The following is a 23,667-nucleotide window of genomic DNA, read 5'->3' as shown; positions in this document are numbered from 1 at the left end:
AAACACAACATATGACAAAGCTACGTATAATACCAAGTAACACAGTCGATATAGCGCCCCCTAGGCAGTCCCACTCGCCACATTTATGCCAATAAAGTTTTGAAAAATGAATTCAATGCTAACACCCCTTAGCTCCGGAGATCGCTAGCGACCAGACAGCCATTTTTTCACATTCCGCTACGACACAGCCTCGCAGTTTGACTTACAAAACAAAGCCATCATCATAATCCGCATAATCGATCACATCATAAACCAGCTCCTTACTTTGAGGTGTTCTGCAGCAAAAAAAATAAATTAATCCGTTGAAGTTTACTGTCCATCTGTTCAGCTCACCATCCTCTGTTTGAATTCAAAGCTGGCGCTGCCATCGTGTGCCTTGTGTGCCTGCTAGCGGAAAGGGGCAGAGATATACGTCTCAGCAAATCGGATTTGAGAAATTTGACACTCGGGTAGTTTTTATTTTCTGATTGGCAGATTCTGTCAATCAAAGTCACGTTAGGTTGTTTCAACAGAGCAGGCTGTGAAGCATCTATGGAACGTTCATTGGGTCAAATCGGCCCTTCACACAGGCTGAAAGGCCCTGGAGGATAAAAAAAACCTGGAATTCAGACGATAAAATCCCATGGATGACAAACATTAACAGTCTCAGAGAGGATCCAGGCTCTCAAAATGATGCCAAACTGCTGCATATGGATAGATTGAACACTATTAGTGATACAAGAAGTGAAATATATAATTATATAGTATATAAAATTACAATGAAACAGCTGGAACAAAATTACATTTTGGTTGACCTTGTTTGACCTCTCCGTACTAGATCAAGATGTACTAGATAAAGCTTCACTTTATCAAAGTAAAAAATAGAGACCCTCAACATATAGTTCTATGATCTGGGGGAGCTGGAAAGCTTGGACCTACATGATTTCTAATAAAGAAATATTCTGAAATTGCTTTTTTTTCATTCGAAAATTACAATTTTCAATTTGTGCTTTGTGCCATCTTAATCTACTCTTAACCAGTAACATATATACTGATATTTACACATATCAACACATCTCACAAGTGTTAAGGTTATTTTAATACCAAAAGTATTAAAATAGCTCTTACAGTTGCAACGCTACACTCATTATCGTATGGGTATGCTATTTTCGAGCTGAGGGCCTAAAAATCGGTCTAGGGTCCAAAAGGTATAACTTATTAAAGCTTATTTCTCTTTTAATTTTATCAATTGACAACACACACACACACACACACACACACACACACACACACACACACACACACACACACACACACACTTACTTCTATCTTCACTTCTGTAACAGGTTTTAATAGTAACCAAAGGTCAGAGGTCACCTGTCAAATTTGAAGGTGTAGCTAGAGGTGCTATGAAATGTGTAAGCTTTTGTGTGAGGGGAGGTGTGATTAGGGGGAAGTAGGAAAATATGGAAACAATATAAAAGTAGTAGGATTTGAGGTGCATAGTGGGTTTTCTGTATTCAAAGCTGTGATTGAAAAAGCTTGTTTTGCGTTTTTTCCAAACAAAGCTTGGACACAATTTAACACCAGTGCACTTCCAGTTTTGTATTAGTGCAGAATGCCAAAATGTGATGTAATATTGTGGAATTGGTGCGTAGTTGTTGGTAACCAGACATGTACAGCTAGAAACAAGCGCATCACTGTTAATTGTTAGTATGTTGCATTCAATCCGTTTCTCATCTGTTGTCTTCCCATAACCAAATGAGCATAGAATTTACAGCATTGATGGCACAGGCATTTGTTTCGTATTGTGTGAAAATAATTCAACATCAGTTTGGCCTGCAGGCGTGATGTTTATGCCAGCAAAACTTCAGAAGTTTGTGGTTTGAATGTCTCTAAGAATGTAGGTGAGAGAGGGAAGCTGTAGCATGTTTCCTCCTGCTGACAGTCATATTAATGACTAATATACTCTGTGGCTTGGTCCAAGCCTCCATGAATTATTACCAAATGAAACTAGAGGGGACCACCAGGGAACCATACAGAGCTGAAACTAAAGTGTGTGGAGCTGGAGGAGGAGGCAGACACGGAGAGGAATCATTTGGAGAGGCTTCAATTTAATAGTCTGTATATGGAGGAATGATATCCATGCCAGCACCTTTCTTCTGTCTTGTCATGCATTGCAAGAATATAGGTTGTGTGTTTGGGTACTTTTTCAATCATATCTGGTTTTGCTCTATTTCTAAAATGCACATCAATGGTTGTCTTTGTACAACATTGTGTGTGCCTGCATTCAAATCCAGATACTAAAAGCAGAAGATGAGCAGATCAGGACAATCACTGACCATCAAAAGTCTAAGCCACTTTTCCCACTGCTAAATGCTAAAAACAAACACACCTGCCTGTATCATGCGCCCCTGATATTCTATAAAAATCTGCATAAGTGTTTTTGAGCTCACCACATGAAGGGTCTCCAGCTAACCAAAGCCCTTGTGCTATAAAGTAGTTTAATGTGTGCATCTACTACTGCAGTGGGCTAAAAGCCTGCTGGGCTCTTCTATGACACTTTGCTACTGCAGGGCTTACATTACCTGCACCGAGTGGGCCGACTCACTGGCTACTACACAGGACACTTTGGTATTCAAAACAGCTTAAAGGATTAGTTCAACATTTTGGGAAATATGCTCATTGGTTTTCTTTCTGAGAGTTAGATGAGAAGATTGACGTCACTTTCATGTCCGATAAATTTGAATCTAAAACCAGCAGCTTGTTATTAGCATCTGGCAACTTCAGGGTGATGACACGCCTCAAGGAAGTTATTGCGGCCGGCCAAGAAACTCACATAACCCCATGAAACTAGTTTTCTAATGGATTAAACAAACATGTTCATTATTGAGCTTCACAGGTGCTACAGATGGAGCCGGGCTAGCCGTTTCCATCTGCCTCCACACTTTATGCTAAACTAAGCCAACAAGCGGCTGGCTCCAGATTCATATTTAGTGTACAGACAGGAGAGTTGTATCAATCTTCTGATCTAACTCCCAGCAAGAAAGCGAATAAGTGTATTTTGCAAAATGTCGAACTATTCCTTTAAATAAATAAATGTATAGATAAATACATAGGTTGAATAGAGAGAGACATACATGTATAGTGTATATAAAGTAGATATAGACAAACAATGACTGGATGTATGGTGGTCAGGATAGCAAAAGGCTACAAGGGAAGTTGAGGAGCTGCTTACTAATTGAGCAGTTGTACTCTCCATTAGTCATATTTGTGTTGAGTATTTGTTTTGTTTCTTTTATTTTAATTACATTTTTTGTTTGGTCGATGTTGAGACGGTATAATTTGCCGCTTTGCTTCCTCTTAGTGAAGTCACACTGCAGGAGGAGACATGTCTTGTATGTGTAAACATGTCACAACAGGAACTCCTTTTGTGAGTGACATGAATTGAAGCTGACCAGAGCTGCTGCTGGTGTTTGTGAAGAAGCAAACTACAAACTGTTTACAACCAGCTGCTTTTCAAGCCTACAGGGAGGCTCGGTGAACTATCGCTTCAAAACACATTACATGTTATAAGGCCTGATACTCTGTGGGTAATTCCTGAGATAATCAAATATCAAACATTATTCAGTGCCAGGAAAAAGACTTTCGGATGCTTGATTGTAAAGAAACAAAATCAAACTCAGCCATCTCGTTCATTGCGGCTCCTACCCATCACTGTGCTTTGTATTTCACACCCCGCTCACTGCTTCTCTATGGTTTAATAACAACCCTCATTATCTGGTGTGCCCCATCTATTATGGTGCAAATATAACAAGATCCCAGCCGTGATTTCCGCTGAATAACATTTCCTGCCTTTCTGTTTTCAACTTGCGCTAACAATCAAGTTTTCCTCTTTGGTCTCTGACTGAGGAAGATGGATAAATAAAGAACAAGAGTGTGTGCCAACAATGCAGGGGTCCGTAGCATATGCAATGTTTACGCATTTCAATTAACTAAATCTCGTGTTTTAGCAAAGGCCACTATCCAGGTTCAGTTCCCATACAACGACAGGGTCACAAAGGTAGACCCACTTATCACACTCCCCCAGAAAATTATGTTCTTCACATCAGTGAATGAAACCACTCCACACGGATGCTACTCCATATAACTTCAGCCCTAAAGAGAAGGGACAGGCTTTTAGTCAGCTCTTAACATAATTATTTGGAGGAGAGAACAAAAGAGACATCGGCTCATTGGAGGGAGTCCATGGTTCACGGTTTGGGATTTTAAATCTGCCAACTGAATAATGAAGTCAGAGCCTCAGTGCTCACCTCCTCACTTCCTCAGCAAAAACAAACTCATTGTTTGCATAAGGTTGATATCTGCAATGGTGCGATTTAACAGCCCTTACTGTAGAGAAGTATCGGACTTCTTTGCTGTTATGGCGATATAACAGGTTCATTAAAATGAATGTTTTAATCTACAAACCTCAGCGATGACATTTGACCTTCGTTATAAGTTTATGCACAAACTAGAAGGTAGCCATTAAAAAAAAGATCAGATGTGACACACCAATATGTGATCTGTGTGTGCACAAGCTATTTAAGCAGCAGAACTGACACATCAGGGAATCAAGGGGAAAAATCACACTTTGATCCTGTAACAGCACCACATTACTCACCTCTCTGTCTTCACTGGATTCCAAAACAACATTTACTGGCACTGCAATCTTTAAAAAGGGGCAGAGCCTAATTTTTCAGGTTCAAGCTATATGAGTAAGCTACGTCGTAGATTTTGATTCATCGGTGCTGGCACAATGTCCCTTTGTCTAACTGAGGTGCACTGGATTACCACTAGGGGGCCACTGCGACCCAAACCGTATTCCAGGTCCTTCCAATTTGAATAGATTGAGGTGCAAATTCAACAGCGAAACCATCCTCATTACCTGCTATCATGAAGCTGCTGCCAGCAATGAGAAATAATTCATGAAAGACTTGCAAAAACACAGTTCACTAAGCTGAGAATGATTTTTTTCTGACTTTCAAAATTAAAATGTAGTCTTTTTTCTCTTTTTAAATAAAAACTCTTAATTTGTTTAAAAATAAAAGACACCACTAAAACTGCCGCAATTACTTTAATGTCATTATGTAATGAAGCCTGATGAGATTTTGCTGCACTGAGTCTGTGTCTCTGTGTATTGGTGTTTCAATGCCTAGTGAAGGAAGAGGCCTTGAAGTCAAGGACAGAGCTGCTTTCTGAGTACGGTGTAGCGTGAAATGACACTAAACAGAGCAGGCAGACTGTGCTGTGATGATACCTTGCTGTCTGCTGCTTTTTATTTGAGCTATGGACTGAATGGGAGTCCCTCAGTGATAGTAATTAGCCAAAGCAGAAATAGCTAATTAAAAACAGCAGAGAGGGCCAGCTATACTTATAAAACTCATTGAACACAACTTTGATGAGAAAGTCCAAGTAAGAGTCGAGTAAACACTTTTCAGGAACAGTCCAACTGCATTAGCCTTCACTTTAGGCTTTCAAGATCACCAAGACAGTTTCAGTTCATCATCATTTGTGTACTTTAACGTTGGTGAAGATGAAATGACTTCAAGCGGCCGCTCTTGGGTTGGACCGAGTGCCCACAGGCATCGTAACAAAACCTGCAATTGAGAGAGGTTGGCAATTACCCACGATTACAATTATAGTGCTCACAGGCTCATGTCTGGCACACAATGGGAGTGAGCTCAGGCCTTAACATTAAAACGGTGTGGGCATCACACCAAACAAAGGCAGAGAGGGAGATGGCGAGGGACAAAATGAAGAATAAAAGACTGAATAGTAGTGTTCCTCTCTGCGTTCTTCATTTTGTATTCATAGGCACCAGAAAATCTGCACGTAATTTAACCGCAAACCGAGTGAACCATTCCCAAAGTAAACAGGTATTATCTCGAGAGGCAGAAAGTAGAGAAGGGGATGATGCTTTTCATTCACTCCAGCCTTTTGCTTTTTTCAGCCAAAGCAGAACCACAGGAAAATAAATACATGAAAACTAAATAAAACACCAAGCTAGTCTGCTTCACAATAATTGTTGGTAGCACTTCAATGAAAAACACCCAGGGCGCTTAAGTTCTGCAAACATTGCTCTGATTCTTTGAGGAAAACTCTTTGCCAGAGCATCTGGTGGGATGTTCACAATATGCCGGCCTTGTGAAAAATGGGGGATATCAAATAGAGTCGACATCTCGCCTCCAATCAATTGGCAGCACACGGAAATTGCTGCAGTTAATGAGGTATTCACAAGAACATTAGGCCTGTGTTTTTGTAGCCACTGTAAAACACAACTATTTCCAACTAATGAGTCTTTTTTTTTACTGTATTATTAAGAAATCAGCAGACAAAGACTGTTGAGCACTTCAGGATTATTAGAAATATACATAACCAGGTTCTGTTCCTCTGGAAGTGATCCAGTGTAAACAAGACTCTGACTTGGATACGTCGTGATTTATTGCAAAGACATACTGAATTTTACGTCTGAAGTATCTTAAGTAACACTGCAATAGTAATGAAATGTGCATTTAAATGTGTGCAATAAAACCAAAATGTGATTTCAAAAGTAAATGAGATACACTAAATGAGTCACGAAGTCCTTGTCGGACTGTTAACCAGCATCTGAAACACTTTCTGTGACTTTGCTGAACAGACAATATCAACCATCACAAACATTTTAATCAGCAATTAGCCAAGTGTGATAAGTGTACCAAGTAATGCAATGATTAAACTTTTCTTTCAAGCACTCTCTTATTATCAACACAACTGCTTCCATCAGTTGTGTACAACAACAGTCAACACCATGAAGCCTTTGAGGAGAGGGTGTGCTGTAATCCCTCTTTGTAAAATCCATTGCATCTCGTCTTTTGGTGTAATGGCGAGGTTTTCGCTCTGCCCTTGACTGGCCGGATGTGGATGACCTGTTTTTCAGGCACAGATGGGACTCTTTCTGTCCCAGAAACTTGCTAAAAACGGTCTCAAATGACTTTGTACAGCTTTTTTTTATCATGATACCTACTGTACGATAAACAAAGGAATTGCTAGTTTTTTGTTTCAGCACATTCACCATGAATGTCTTTAATTGCTGATTTTCTTTTCCTTTTACAAAATAATATCACTATTTTTTTCATTTTCTCCTCACTGTCTCAGTTTCCTTCTGCATGCTGTCAGTTATCACCAGTATTGTCGAGTACCATGGCCAGCTGTGAATGCATTTGGTGATAGAAGCTGGAAAAGCAGCAACAGACAAGAAAATGAGATGACAGAAATGTTTCTACTTTCTGCTTGGAAACAACTGTAAATGCTGTGGACAGAGGCAAAATTCACTGGCTGCTACCCACCACATGCAAACAAAAATGCAAAAAAAAAAAGAATCCTTGGAGTCTGAGTGAGCCCCAGTGTCAGTGTATGAAGATGGAGTGTGACAACCGTGGACTAACAAAACAGCTAGGAACCAGCTCCTGCTGCACAGACCAGGTTATGTGGAAAATAACAATGAAGAATATTAATAATTCAGAAATCCTGCTGCTTTCCCCACCAAATGCAAATGTATATTCTTTTTGATCTGGCCAACATCTCTACTTGAACATCAACTTCTGCACTGTTGCTTGTATAAAAAAAGCCGTAAGAGCGAAAACAACTAAAGGCATAGCAATAAGAATGCTTTCTCACTCAAGTTCAGAGTCAAGTTGCCTCTCTGGACCTACTCCAACAGAACCAAAGTTAAATATGACAACAGACAATTTCCTGTTGTCCTCCCACATACCCCATCCTAATTGCAGACCAGATCCACCCTGCTTAACATTTCTGGATCTCGTAAGCCAACCCAAGTCCTCCTTTATAAAGCTTTCATTAGCCACTGATTGCCGTCAGTGCCTGCTGGACTCTGTAGGCTTTGGCCTTCATTAACAGGCCTGAGTCATACAATTGACTGTATGCGCTTGTGTGCAGTCTGTTCACACAGTCAAACATCACAAGAAGAGATACGTATTTATTTGATGTGTTGCTCTTTTCTACTCTGCCCCAGTCTGTTTTGTTTTTGTTCAATTCTTTCGAAAAAAGCGTAGGCTGCAAGTGTCAAGTGAAATGTCGCAGCAACAAAATCCCCTGACAGCATTTTCTGCGTTTGTCTGATACCAAATGGCGGTTTTGTGCTCATTCCATGGGCGATTATTCTTTGAAAAGAATGATTCACTGCCACGCTGATGACATCTTTGCTTGATGCCCTGCAATCGACTGTGCACTGCTTAGCAGCACTTGTTCATTACTTTAGCCTGTGCAAATATGAAGGCACTATGTAAGTGTAGTCCCATTGTGCATACACTCATGCAATTAACAGACACAGAGCACTGCTGGTTGTTAGTCATTCACAGTGAGAAATCTGTACTAGGGGTGGGTCATCTGGCTAAAATCGTTTTTCCCAATATAGGTCATTTCATATCTCCATAACGATATAAATCACAATAATGTATGTTTTGTGGTGATTCAAAAAATAAATAGTCTATAAGAAATAACAACACGGCAAAGCCTATTTTTGTATATACAAATGAAAAGTAGTGAGTATTAACTTAAATGCAAAATGAGCATAACTGTTTTAAGTGAAATCATCAAGAAACATTTTTTCTCAGTGAACTGAGTGGTAATGTAAAGTGTGATGCATAAACTGAATTTAAATGTTCAAATGGTATTCCCTGAAAACATTTCACATTCAATTTTCAGAGAATTTTGAGTTAGTATGTGCTTGTTTTTATCAATTTAAATTGTGTATCGGGAAATCTCGATATGTGATTTCATCACAATATGATTTCTTGAATGACAATAAATTATCATATTGAATTATTGCCCAGCCTAATCTGTATTACACATTGGTACTTCATCAGATAAACCAGGGTGCTCTCTTTTCATAATTAAGTGTTTGTGTAACCTCAATCACTCATTTTCAACTTGAAATATAAAAATACATCACTAATTCACAGAGCTTGTTATTATTATGGGACAAGACAGTAGAAAGTCTTCATCAGAATATTACAAGAAATTGAAATTTCACAAGGTGCAATTCTGACATCTACCTGAGGACAACAGATGAAAATTTATTTTCTAAGCTCATTTTTTGATTTCCTTTTTTAAGAATTGTCCCAGACAAAATAATATAAACATTTACTACGTTAGATAACTTTAATAGACTAGATTTTATTTCAAAAGTAGTAAATGTTTCCACACCGTCTCAAGTTAAATTAAAGCAAATGGCTTCCACAGGTTGGTAAAATCATGTAAATATTCACAGAAATATTAAGGAGAAAGAGTATATTGGAAATTGGCTTTTTTTATTCACTATGGTTGAAATGCAACAAAATTCCCTAAACAGCCAGAATCAAATCAGGGACATTGCAGTAGCTAACCCTAACCCTTGAACGGTTTATCACTTCAAAAATACGGTAAGATTAATAAAATGAATTATCAATTATTTTACCATTCAGGTACCACTGAAAACTGATAACATTATCCATTAATACTCTTGGTCTTCAATCTCTTGCAGCGTCATTATCCATATTTAATAATAATAAAACTGTTAACACACTCAGCTTCTTGTTCACTAGGGAGGACCTTACCTTGCAGAGCCTCCTTGGCTCGGTCCAGCTCCTGCTCCTTCTGGGCCAGCTGCACGCGGAGCTCGGTGGCAGAGAGCACGTCGGCCGAGCAGCCTCCCTGGGTCTCCTCCAGGTCCTTACTCAACATGTCCTTCATCTGCCGCAGCAGGTGCACCTCCTCCTGGAGCTGGGCCACCTCCTCACGCAGCAGGACTGCAACACACAGAGACAAAACAGAGCTTTAGTAAGCTGACATCAAAACATGGCCCCAATATATTTGTAGTGTAAGTTGATTTTGCCAGACAACCTTAGCAGACAAATCAGTTTTCAAGCCAAAGTAACAATTTAATTCCAGTTGCTAGAGAAGGCTCATATGCAGAATCCAATCTCAATCTTACAGAGGTGCGTTAGCTTTGGATAGCTACACCACCGCAGAGATCATTATGTGTGAAAATCGATTTAACATCTCCATAGGAGGTCATGGTTTCATTTGTAATTGAGATAACTACATCACATTGCCAAATTACTGTGGGTAAGCATCACATGGGTAGAGTGGGGTCCAGTAGATGAGTAGAGACAAGTCTTTGATATAATAATTAAGTTTATCTTTGCTGCTGCCTGTTGATATGAAGTATAAATAAACAAAAGAGGCTCGTTTCACATTCAGTGACTGGTGCTTTAAAGAGCTCCTCCCCTGCATTGTCACAAAGACGCAAACGACAAAATTAAAACTGCAGCGGAGAGAAATAGATTTTTCCTCGCAATTTGACTTACTGGAAATGTTTCAAAGTGCTTTCAAAGAATCAGCATCAGAGAGAGGACTTCACTTGGGTTTAAAACAAGCCACAACAGACAAATGTCACACTTCAAGTTGTCAACCCTCAAAAAATAAATATTTAACTAAAAATATGACATTTTTGCTCATTGAATGTGCTTGTCTAGGTGGAGCATATGGGGAGTAATTCATATAAGGATGAGTGGAGCCATTCTACTCAATTTCATGCACCCTCAGGGCAGGGGGTTGGAGGGGCGGGGTGAGGGAAACTGCTCAGCCCCATCTCGCATGGCTCCACTATCAAGTGCCTCGCATAAATTACACTTCACACTCTCACATTCCAGGCGCAATATTACTGTTGGAAAAAATTAAATCCATCAGAGATGAAAGAGAGAACTGAGAATAGGAGACTAAATATGCCAAAGCACAGTAAGAGGAACAGACAAATTCAAAACAGAATACAGACTGCACTTTAGCTTTTTAGTAAAGTTAGTCAATTCATCTGCTTTGCATTCTGTGGCGCATCAGTGGATATAATCCTATAAATTTGCCCTTATTGCCCAGTTAATACTGCGTGGTGTCTTTCAATATTGTTACACTATCAGTGAAATTAAGAAATCTGTAAATGACCTTTTAGAAAAGTTTAAGCAGCTTACATTAACATCAAACAATGCCTGGCTATTACAGTCCAATGTTCTTAAAATGAACTATAATTGAGACACATTTTGTAAAGTTTTGTTATTTCATATCCCAGAGAGGACAGTAAACTAAGAGTGTCTTAGAATGTATAGTGCAGCTAATTATTTGTGTATATGACCATTCAGGTTTGAATCTTGAATCTTTTAAATGCAGACTGGAGTACGTACAGTAGTAGTGTCACAACATTGGACGGGTCACACTAGAAACAATCTGTACAGTAACTCTGAACAGTAAAACAAAAAAGCTGAGGAGCGCATTGCATTTGCCCACAGCAAGGATTTCTGATTTGTGGTCATGTTTTAAGTGTAAGTGTGTCCGAACCACAGATGGATTATTATTTATAAAAGAAAAGGCTTTTGTCTGTCATCTACAGGGAGTGTTTCTCTATCACAAACAAGGACTTAAAATATTGCACCTGAAGTAAAAAAGATCAGCTTCACAAAGGCAGGACTTCTGTTTTTCTGTGTATTCCCTGAATGCGTCAACTTTGACACATTTATTGTTTTTGAATGTCATTGACTGTCACCTATGGGAGTGAAACATGTATCTTTAATCCTGAGTTTCGGCCATGACACTAACAGTTCATTCCTCACTCCTCTAACAGCAGACCTGCTGTTACACTCCCATCTTTCCCTCCTGCACACCACATGGATCACCTTAGCTCTCGCCTTTCCTAAACTAAAACTAACCCCAGTTCCCTGCTTGTACGATGTTCACCTGCCTACCAGGGCTTTTGAGTCCTTTAATTTATGTTCACTGACTAAATGTAAGTGGCTGAGGATAAGAGCTGCCCGCTAAATAACGAAAATGAAATGTAAAAAGGGTTATTAGGAGAGGGGTCGAGAGAAAAACGTCTGCGAGTGGAGTGTCATTACACAGAGGTATACTTAATGGACCCGGTAATAGAACCACATTTTACGGAGCAACTCAAGCAGCAACACCCTTATTGGCAAAACCAAGAGCTGGCCCTTTCTGAAAACCACCAACCACAAGGTACAGTTCATTGGTGTTTAAAAATCCTATAATGGTCACAGACTTTAATTGATTACTTATTCGTTTAGTTTGCATGTATTGATTGTGCAATGGCAGCAAAACAGGGAGTCATAAATAAAGAGCAAGGACACTGAAAATGTGTGTTTAATCTTCTATAGTAAGCCATAAATACTGGCTAACATTTATGGTTTATATGACACTCACTCCCTTATAGAAAGAAGTTGCTTCTTTGATAAATAGGGCTACATGTTTACAAAAAATTGCAAATAAAGTCACCAGTACAAATTGAATGTAAAGTATAAAGACGTTGATTTTAAACTTCCCTTCCTTCTGCTTATCACAGTGGGGCATCAAAGAAGTGTAAATAAATACCATTTCAACAAAGTCACAGACAAGGAACATGGTAAAATAACCGTTCAAGGTCCAAACTAAACAAAGAAAAATAGCATGTTGCTATCATGCAACTGTCTTCTTTAAGCCCCCCTCGCGAAAAGCCCAGTCTGCTCTGAATGGCGTTCGAGAAAAATATGGTGCACCTTTGCCTAGACAGGGCTTGATAAACTGACTGGGTTGTCTTATTTCACAGTTTGCAGGTTAGTAAGCACTCCAAATACCCAAATGTATGTGCACAAGCACTGAAAAAGTCTGTTTTTATTTTCCCCTCAAAGCTTTCATCATCATCCATCTTTCACTTCCACCTGAACTACCTTCTATTTGAATGTGTTATGGCATTGTATTTAGTACTTTGAATTGCGTGTATTAAATAGCATGTTATAAATCAATACACCCACCTTACTGAATTTTATGCCTGTCAATGGCCAATTGACTTTTCTATTACATTAGTTTGTCAGACGTTTGTCCAAAGCGATCGCATTCAACCTCTACGGGAGAGCATAAGAAGGTGTCCTCATATTATATGTTCATCCCTATGAACAAACAACTAAGAGCATGATCAATCCTACGGCACTTATAGGACTAGACTGAGGTGTCGACGTGTACGTAATACAATGACATATATGTTAACCCAGGAAGTGTAATAACACCACAAAACTATCAGGAAAAACATATTATTTATACTATTTTACATACAAACTGTGCATACTGTACAGGGTGTGAGAGGTAGAGAATACGCTGCAGACAAATATACCAATTCTCACCGTTTCCCAAAAGATTCACAAGGAGACAGATGCTTCATGATAAAAAATAAACCAATGGAAAATATGGAGAAGAATTTAATTTAACATCCTCACACTGATTTCAATGAAACACTGAGTGATTCACTTCGTGAAGACAACCAGGTGGTCTACAGGGAAAACAGTTTGCAGCCTGACGGTTAAATTTGTTCACTTTGCCAGCAAGAGGATCCGCAACATCTATGATAGGAAATGCAAGATGAACTGTCATTAGTTGGGAGGGTGAAGGGGGAACAGATATGTTATTGTCTCCTCCAGCTTTGTGCAGGCGAGGACAGTGCTGGAGCTCTCTCGATAAGACAGTCTGAGGGGTGGGGGGGAGGGCGGGGTGGAGGGGGCTGAAGACAGCCACCTATTTTTCAACGTCCGCATCGACTCCAGGTTAGTGAGAAGCATACATAGCAGCTCCGCATTACAAATGACAGTCAGAGTGGGAGCCTCCTGATAAGTGCAATCTCCCCTGCAGGAGCTCATTCCCACAGAGAGTCCTCCCTGCAACGTCTGCCATCGTTTGTGAGCATGCTTATGTACTGTATATGCAAATTAACAGAATAATCGTATTACTTGTCTAAGGTAGTACATTTTGTCTCATGCACACACACACGCACGCACACACACTGTATATAGTGTAAATAAACACATGTTCTTGCTAATTGTCTCTAGTAGGGGCTGCTAGAGTTTTATTGTTTTGGACGTTGTGTTTCGTCAACAACTGAACTACCTGTACACACACTGCTGCCACATCCAGACGGCAACCTCCGGTTCTGATGAGTGAAGCCAATGCGGAAGTGTCTTAAACGTGCATTATCTCTGCTGGCCAGCAGGGGGCGACTCCTCTGGTTGCAAAAAGAAGTATGAATGTATGGAAGTAAATGAGAAAATAAACCTAATTCTCACTTGATTTATCACCTCAGTAAACATTGTAAATATGAGTTTATGGTCTCAACCGTTAGTTTCAAGTCTACCTAAATACAGCATAATGTTTATTTAGTACATTATGTCCGCTTCTTGTATACAGTCAATGGTTACATCACCACCACAATACAACGACTTCTAGCCAACTGCCTGCATACATAGCTGATTGTTTTTGAGTTTGAATGAAGTGTGTTTTATTAAGCCTTACAGCCCGTTAGTGTCTACAACAAGGGTTAACCAATTGTAGGTTGTATTCATTCCATCACACAATCCAGCAGTGGTCGTTTTAGACACACCTTTCTAGGTGTTTATGATACTGGACATCCATCAAGTGTTTTTCCTTCGGTTTTAAGTCCATAAAACGAAGTGTGTAACACATCCGGTGGAGAGATTTCCATTGGAAAACTTCTCAAAGCACATGTAATGAAAATCATATGTTTTCAACTATTAACACAACCCTTCTGACTGTAACAACTTCTCTTTCAAAACAGAAAAAAAGACAAATATAAAAAGAGATGTTTCTGTCAGTGTGTAGGACACACAACATTTGACAACACAGGGTTGTATTTTAGTTTTCAGTGGTGTGACTCTGTTGCCATCACAACCTCTGTACTGGCAGGTATGAGAGGATGCATCAGGGTTGGATGTTTGCCGACTCTCTGCTGTAAGCTCAGCCTTCAACACCACCTGTTCCCCACTGGTTGACAGCACGTTTTCTGCTCCCAAATGACAGCTTCGCATATGTCTGACAGCATACAGTTTAAGATTGAATTTATAGGCCACATCCAGTATTACAGTTTGAGCTATATTTTTGTAGCCCTCTTTTTGGGGAATTTCTTGCCATAATGTCTATCGATTATAATAAGGTTATATATAGTCACCGAAGTGATTGCTGAGATCTGGGAACACGGTAAAAACTAAAACAAAGTCACACAGGACAAAGCAGTCAAACGGTCATACAGGCTAAGCAAGCCAAGAGTTTAACTGATGATCTAAATCGGTTCATCTGGAGAAGAGCCCCTTATTGCACACTAACACTTTGAGGACAAACTACTACAGTAAAGGAGGTTGAAGTTGAATCAGGATGTCACGCTGTAACCTGTAATGAGTGTTTAAAACTGCAATTTCACTACAAGTTGTGAAGTTATCACCACCTTTGAAGTTGATATTGCAAACTTTAGCAAACAGTTGCTTATTTACACATCAAACAGTTATGGGGCAACATAATCATACTTTTGAAGTTGTGTTTTTGGGCATCTGGCATTTGCAGGCCCAATATTCACTCTCTTTTAGCTCTGTTTTGGTCCCAACCAACTCCTGAGGGAAAAACCTGGCTCTACGGATGTTTACCAGTTAGCTACTAACCATGTCTTTCTGTCATTTTGTGCTGAGCGGGTAGAGTACAGTGAGGTTTTTTGAGTTTTTTTGCTGAAAATAGCTGCCTCCTGTCACCGAAGACGACAGTATGAGAGCAGCGAGCCAAAACAGTAGTTACCGGCAGCTAAACAGTTAGCTAAAACTCACTGTAAAGCTCTGTGTAGCCGAAGGGAGCTGCAGAGTCAGGTGAAAGGTTCATCACAACGAGCAAAATAAAGCTGTTTACAATAAAATGAAGCAAATACACCATGATGAGATAAAGAGACAATCAATAAAGAGAAGAAATACATCAAAAAAGCATTCACTGAAATAAAACTGGTGTTCGCATTTTCTGTTCCTAACATCCAGAAATACACAAAATTGTGAACAGGGACCTTTTCTTTAAATAGTACAGGCTTAATGTGTTTCTCCAACTGAAGTCTTATGCAACTGTGAAGTGCCACAGGGACTAAACTGAGGCTAATGACGACTGATCTTTGTCTCTGACTCGATTGGCAAAAAGATATGTGCATTCATTGACTCTCCCTCCATTTCTGCCTCCGTTCCGTTCTAATTCCCTAAATGGGATCGCCAGTTATTATGATTCATCGAAACAGTAAATAAAATCTCCATCCCCAGCCACTGATGTAAATGACAGCTTAAATGTGTGCATTTGCATAATAGCGGCCATGCATCAGCTGACATGCAGTTGGTACAATGAAATATGAATCTGATCAGTGTCATTTCCTATTTGTATGATTTAAGCAAAATGGCTGAACTGTCTTCCTAAATAATCCTGCAGCCTTTGTGTAACTGCTTCGGTATGTTAGAGACCAGTCATAAAAACGTTCCAAAATATCAGCACTATTCTGGTTACCCCAAATCTGTCATCTCCTGGACTTAATGGTGGAAAAAACTGATTAAACATTTGAGGAGAAAACGTGCCTGTTTCTCAAATTTGGACTTCTTGCTACTGTGTGTGAACTTATTGACTCTACAAATCTACTATTTCTCTTCAAATGTGCTATTATCCTATTATTCAGACATTGTAATCTGTATATCTCTTACCACAGTAACACTTCATGGGCTCTCTCTGTCTGTCTTTGTCTATATGTCACTCTCAGCAGACGCACAATAACAAATGTGAATTATTTCCATTTCCATTAACTGTTTTGGAGTAAATAAACTCGGCTACAGCATAGTTTGGTCAGAAGTGGGCGCTATAGGCTTGATGGCTCCTCCAGTAAACAGAGTAGAAGAAGTAGAGGTAGTGAACGGGAAACAAAACAACTCATTCTACCTCATCTACATGAAAAACATGGAGAGAGGTCTTCAGCAATTTGTTTCAATTAGGCAGGGTTTAATCAGGTCGGGCTTTAATCAGGCTTTCATTTCAGCTATTTTTGGCATCGCTTCATGCTGTCCCGAGACAAAGACAAGCATTCACACGTCTTTGGAATATCCAAGAAGATGCTGACAACAGAAACAGCCTTCCCTCATGCGAGTTAATTGTTCGCTACATCAGAGTATATTCCACAAAGGCGTTTCCTTAATCCATTAAGCACATCAACAAAGGCAAAATGCACCTCAAGTTAGAGTAAAAACCTTTTTTCCCCCGTAATTGCAAAAGTCTTTATGCATTTTACAGGTTTTTATAATGCCATACTTCAAAATTTGCATAGAAATATGTGAATGGAAACATGGCTAATGTCTCCCTAAAACTTGTCCTGTACAGTTCTTCCCTCTTCCAGCTCCTCCTTTCTCACTTCTACAGCGACAGCAGGGCTCAGAAACCAAAGTTTCAAAAGGTCTAGCAATGTGTCTGAGAGTCCAGTGGCCACGCGGCAGCTGAAATTGGACTTGGCTGAATCGGGATTGGAGCTTGAAATTTGTTAGGGAATGACAGTAAGTGTCTAGAGGGGGGACATTTTTAGATTGGTTCTCCATCTTCAGAGTGAGTGGGAGGGAAAGACGGGGTAGGGTTAAATTTTTGCCTGTTACTGGAGACAAAATCAATTAATGGGCCTATTGTTCCCACACAATTCTTATTCAGCCAGCTTGCAGAGGGAGAACATACATAGAGAGGCCACAGTATAGAGCAGATAATGGCTGCTACTATATGATGGGTGCATATACTGTATGCAGGCTTCTTAACAATGTATAAATAATAGAGCAGACACACATTATGTGTTGTTATACTGCTTCAAACTACAATATAATAAACCGTCTGACAAAATCAACACATCATGACACAGAAGACAAAGTCCAGCTACAGTGCAACACAATCAATTCCTTCACATTCCTTCAATCCTCATGAAGAATGTTGTTTTTAATGACAGGGCAATGCTGTAAAGAAGTGCAGCACTAGTTGGTTTACACATTATTTGTTGAAAGAGTCTATGTGCAGAAAAACCTTAAACACATGTTGGATGCAGAGCATTTTGTACCACGGATGTTCAGGACAAAGGAGCAACCCAAATCAGGAATGTGTTAAATAAAAAAGGGAATGAAAGAGCAGTCGGGGTCAAGAATTTGAGCAGCAAGTGCTTTCATGACGGGAGGATACAGCCCACATCCTCTTGTTTGTTTTGGACTTGGCAACTAAGCCATGGCCCTGTGTGAATAATTACATTCAAACTGATTCTCTTTTAAACCCACTGGAGATGCCACATTGTGTTAAAAGCTTAACCTTTGCCGGCACTCCTTTTTAATATATTTACGAATAAATACATCTTTTGATTTGAGAACGCTCCAGTACAGAAGCCCTCAGATGCAAGTGAGAAAAACATTTCTAGTGATCCATTTTCTAAATCTAATCTAAAATGGTTGTTCTCTCCAGTGTTTATGACTTAAGAACAGGTGAAAAAAAAGTTTTGCCTGGATAATCTTCTCTAAGTTACCTCTTGTTCTCATCTTTGAAACGGGTGGAGGAAAAAAAAAAAAAAAAAGAGTATGGCCAGGTGTTTGTTGTTGTAATATCCATTTCAGTCACAAGAGGCTAAAGTGCACCACTACCCCATGTTCTGAATAAGACTAAAAGCATTCATGTTTTACAGCTGAGTTTTGCACTCCAACCACAAGGCATATTGTGTGTTAGCAAGTTATGTAAATTTAAACTCACCTGGATGAAAACGTGATTGCTTTTAGTCCTATTTAGAACACAGGGTAGTGGTGCACATTCAGCCACTTGTGGCCAAAATTAGTATTACAACAACAACCACTAACTTTAACCACTAAAAATGATCCTTACATCAACAAAACAATGACAACACTTTTGTCATCTGTTTTCATGGATGAAAGAGAAAGAAAGTCAGTAACTAAGAAAATCATCCTGGAAAAACTATTATTTTCCTCAGTTTCACCAAATGAAAACAAATTACATAGAAAAATGACACATTAAACCCAGGAGAGAAAACAATTCAGATCAGAAAATGGATCACATTATAACATTATTTGTTCTATCTTAATAGCCTATCAGGGCTTCTCATGCTAATGTGATTATGATTTTTCCGCAGTTTTATGGAAACATTCCTTTGTCACCAAATAATGTCAACAAAGGCAAACAGATGAGGATAGTGATGAGACAAAGTATGCACTCAGAGGGCAGCAGTGGAGCTCACTGAACCCTTTTAATAACTCAATTCAAAACCTGTACAATGTTACCTATTTACAAGTGCTTCATTACAGTGGTGAAATAAATAAAAAAAGCACTGTAATATTGTACTGAATAATTATATCAATTTTATTTATCTGTAAAAGAATATTCTCTTTTCGCTACCTGCATGCACATGCTTATCTACGACACATCTCAAGCCGGGGTCTTCAAGTTCAGTCAGCATTTTGACTCTCTATTCTTTCTGTTGCCTCTGCTATGTGTGACAGAGCAAAGTGCAACAGAGCCAGCACTACCAGCTAGACTCCTATAAAATGACAATCCATAAGAATCAGCTGTGTTACTCAATAGGAAACTACATGCAAGACAGCCTCCAGGCTAATGCACCCGCTCCGACACGGTTCTATTTCCATGTAATGATTAAATCCCAGGAAGCACATGAATTTCATGGATTTATCCACAATCTTTAATGTTAGAAAACTGACCCAGAGAGGTATTCGAAATGGTATGCACTGGTGTTGTGGGCTTTTACAGACGTACGTTATATTTCAAGAGCATTACCTTTCAATCTTGAGACTTATTCAATTTTCTTTCTTATTTAAACTCAGCAGACATATTTTTTCATTCATGTGAAACATTCTGCAATACACACACACACACACACACACACACACACACACACACACACACACACACACACACACACATATATATACACACACACACACACACACACACACACACACACACACACACACATATATATACACACACACACACACACACACACACACACACACACACACACACGGATAGGTATGTGCACACCCCCACACATTACTGAATGCATGATGGGATACTGATTAATGTTTGCCCTTTGCAGACATGTATGCAAACAGCAGCCATTATCTGACCTTTATATTCCTAAGGGAATCTGTTTGTGTCCTGAGGACAAACAAAAAAAAACTCACTGGACAAACTGAATTGCAAATGATGATGCACTTTTCAACTTCTCTGCTTTGGCTGTAACTTGAACTGTCTGGAGACCACACCAGTGATTTGAACACATTATGTATACTTTACAACATACTTTTCAACATTACTTATGATTGTCACCATCATTTAGCAAATGATGGTGCTGTGTTTGACTGCATCTTTTTAGTTTCACTGATTTCCATAACAGCAAATATGTTTGTCAAGTTATTTCAGGTAATGCACAGAAAGGTAATGCAGTGTCAACATTTCCAAATCAATCAGCACTTAGACTGCATTACCACACAACTGGGGGTGACCGCTAAGTGGAGAGCAGGGCCGCCTTTCAATCAGAGGTTTGGTGGTTCGATCCCCGGCTCCTGCTCTGCTAGTCTCATGTCAATTGTGTCCTTGAGCAAGATGCTTAACCCCAAAATTGCTCCCGTAGCTGCGTCTACGGTATAGATACTGAAATGTAAGTCGCTTTGGATAAAAGCGTCTGCTAAATTACTGTAATCTAACTGTAACACTTGCAAAGATAAATGCAGACAGATGAATTACACAACTCAAGCTAGTTTCAAGGAATCTGCTTATTGATTTTTATACAGTACAGAAATGTATGGAAACCAAGGCTTCCCTGGATTGGTGTTCCCCAAAAAACTCTCTAGAATGCATTTGAAAATGGTCGGCATAAAGAAATATACATGATGAGTAGATGACATGCAAACACACTGATGTGGTTCTTTTAATTGGGTTGCAACTGGCTGCCTCTGATTTGAGCTGTTTAATATTATTCTAGTGTTAAACACAGAGTGGGAGTGATCGACGACAAGGGTACAAATGAGGTGTTAAACAAAATCAGCCAGAGGGGCAGCAATTGTGAAATGCATCTCTTTCATATGCAGATCCTTGCAAAAGTGAAAGCACGTGTGCCCACTTTCACATCAGATCCTGAACGCCTCATTCAGGGCAGATTGCCAAAACGTATTTCATAGAGTCTTTCATCTTGGATGAGATGCAGTAGTCATTAATAAAAGTCAGTGTGTCTGTCTCTGTCTCGCACACACGCGCACACTCATCTTTATGGACCATTGATAGCAAATTCATCAGTGGCTCATGACGGTAGTAACGCCTAAGCGCTGACTGATGAAGGCAGGCGGCAGTGTCTGCTCTGTCTGGGAGTGCTTTGCTCTGGATTAGCTAGTCAATTCTCATGAGCAGAACAATCTCCCTGTGTCGCCTGAGGAGATGACAGGGTCACGCCTGATGAAAACGGGGAAAAAAAGGAAAAAAACACACCTTGCCTTGGGGCACTCCATCACAGAAATCCCACTCTAATATTCTGTATTAACGGAGACAGTGATGAAGAGATATTGGTATTCAGGATAACACATACAGGGATGGATTGCTGATTTATTGATGAGCACACCAGTGTGAAGGCAAGCATGTCACTGAAGCTCTTAACATGCCAGCGAATGTTTGGGATGAAAATGTAAGAAAATTACCCTAGGAGCTTCCATGACTGAAAGCTCAAATTGTTTGTTTGGTCCGACATGGCATCCAAAACTAAATATTCAATTAACGATCATATAAAACAAATCGGGAACCTGGTACCAGCGAATCATTTTTTATACAAAATACAACTTGAATTCCACAGAACTTGAGGCCGTCGGCGTTAATTCAGATCAAAGACATTTAAATGACGATGTCACTCCCTGCATGACTCCCTCCCTTCCAGCCAGTCAGTGTCCATCAAGTAGTCGATGCTCTAACATCACAGAATCTGACATCCACATGCTGGCAATCCTATTTCATGCCTCAGGTCCTTGGAGTAATGGGGGCTGCACTTGTGCTAGAGTGGGGTTAGAACAGAGCTCGGCAGTGAGCGAAAGAACTTATCAGAGAGAAAGATAAGACTGTAAACTCAGATGCATTCACCACGATCTGTGTCCGTTGTCTTAAAACCCTCTAGTGTGTCTAAGGATAGTATCAGCCACACTGGCCGGAACCTACATTGCTGTTCACAGAATGACAAACCTGTAAACAGAGTTCCGGTATGTATAAGTATACTTGATTATAATAATTATAATAATATGATTGACAGTAATCCGTCAAAACAATGTGTTTGTTTTAAAGTCCTTTTCCCATCTATGACGTGAAAACCATAAATGGTGAGATTACTGTCGTTCTTAGGCTTCAGATGGACCGATACTCTGGACAGGATTTTGAATTTCTTTCACAGAGATTAGCAGTAGAGTTTCCATGAAACTGGAGGACGTGCTGTTCAGGTCATGAGGGACAGACGGTTGAATATAGGATAAGATAGCTGATACAATGATGGATGGATAAAGCCATTAAAACACAACTGCGGGAGTCAGAGACTGCAAATGAGCCAAAAATTGCAGCCCTTCTACAGAAGTGATAATGAGGCTGCAGGCTGGAAACTATTCTCCTTCGTGATCTTCTTATTAGGTCCATGCGATTTATCACCCTCCAGTATTTTGTATTAGCAGGCATTCAGGTGGCAAATAAAAGCTGCGAAAATACACACACAGCCAATTCTAGGATACTGTAATTGCAGAAATATACACCATTTGCCTATTTAGGGGGGAATAACTAATTATGTGTGCATTGCTCTCTGAGTTGGTACGCTAATAAATTGGTGCTTTACTTTGGTTCATCCTCCATATAGAAGGTACAAATTGTGCTTTTCTTCTGGACAGCTTTACACCAAACATGATGAGAATGTTAATTGGTTGCATCAGGCCAGGCAATAATTGCTGCTGGTTATGCTTGATGAGCTGTGCGGGTAAGAACATGTCATTCATTCAGCCATGATACGAAATAGCATCTTTGTGAATACACAAGCTGTCAACATTTAGCTTGTTTTGTAACATCTATTTTCCCCGGCATTTTCTTGTGCTTCCAGTTTATTGTTACACGTTGTTAACATCGTGCTATTATGTTTATCTCATTTCCCCCGGGTCTTGCTATTAAACATATTGCAAACAAATGAACACTTATTTTCATAGATTAGTCTTGTTGTGCATGAGTGGGAGTCAAGTAGACAACAAAGCAACAATATCTGATGCATTTGGAACAACAAACAAGTTCTGTTTTGGGGAGAGTTCTCTGCGAGAAGACCAGGGCTCTATGCCAATCGCTACACAGAAACCTTATTCAGATTAAACTGCATTATCTTATGGAGGAGGATGAACGGATTAGCTGAAACAGGTAGCTGAGAGGTGTTTGGATGTGTGTGTGCACGTGTGTGACAAAGCAGGCGTGTGTGTGTATCTGCGTTTGTGTGCATATAGTAGTTGAGAAATGAGCTTTGGTGCCGAAGGCTAACAGTGCTGTTATTTATAGTCTGGGCCAAATGGGAGGGCAGACACCGTGTCACCATGGATACTTCATCAAACCGTGGAGTCCCCACCTACAGAGTCTGTGTACCTGAATGAGGTGGCTCCTACCGCTGTGACTGAGACCCAGTACTCCGTCAAATCAACCAAACAAACCCATCAGCAAAACCTGCTCTACTGCCAAAAATAGATAAAA

The 23,667-nt window shown here is 39.8% G+C and overlaps 1 protein-coding gene across 2 annotated transcripts in view; it reads right to left on the bottom strand.

The window, feature by feature from the left end:
* LOC137889014 (kazrin-like) overlaps positions 1 to 23,667 on the bottom strand; it is a 200,186-nt gene that overhangs the window by 18,940 nt on the left and 157,579 nt on the right. For both annotated transcript variants that reach the window (XM_068732572.1, XM_068732573.1), the window contains one exon: positions 9,615 to 9,806. In XM_068732572.1, the coding sequence (XP_068588673.1) occupies positions 9,615 to 9,806 (192 nt within the window). The remainder of the gene's footprint in view (positions 1 to 9,614; positions 9,807 to 23,667) is intronic.

This window comes from Cebidichthys violaceus, unplaced genomic scaffold (genome assembly GCF_023349555.1).
Source record: "Cebidichthys violaceus isolate CVI_PGR_0920_01 unplaced genomic scaffold, fCebVio1.0.p SCAF_6, whole genome shotgun sequence".
Classification (NCBI taxonomy): domain Eukaryota; kingdom Metazoa; phylum Chordata; class Actinopteri; order Perciformes; family Stichaeidae; genus Cebidichthys; species Cebidichthys violaceus.
The sequence above is the reverse complement of the archived record's forward strand: the minus strand, read 5'-3'. Positions and strand labels throughout refer to the sequence as shown.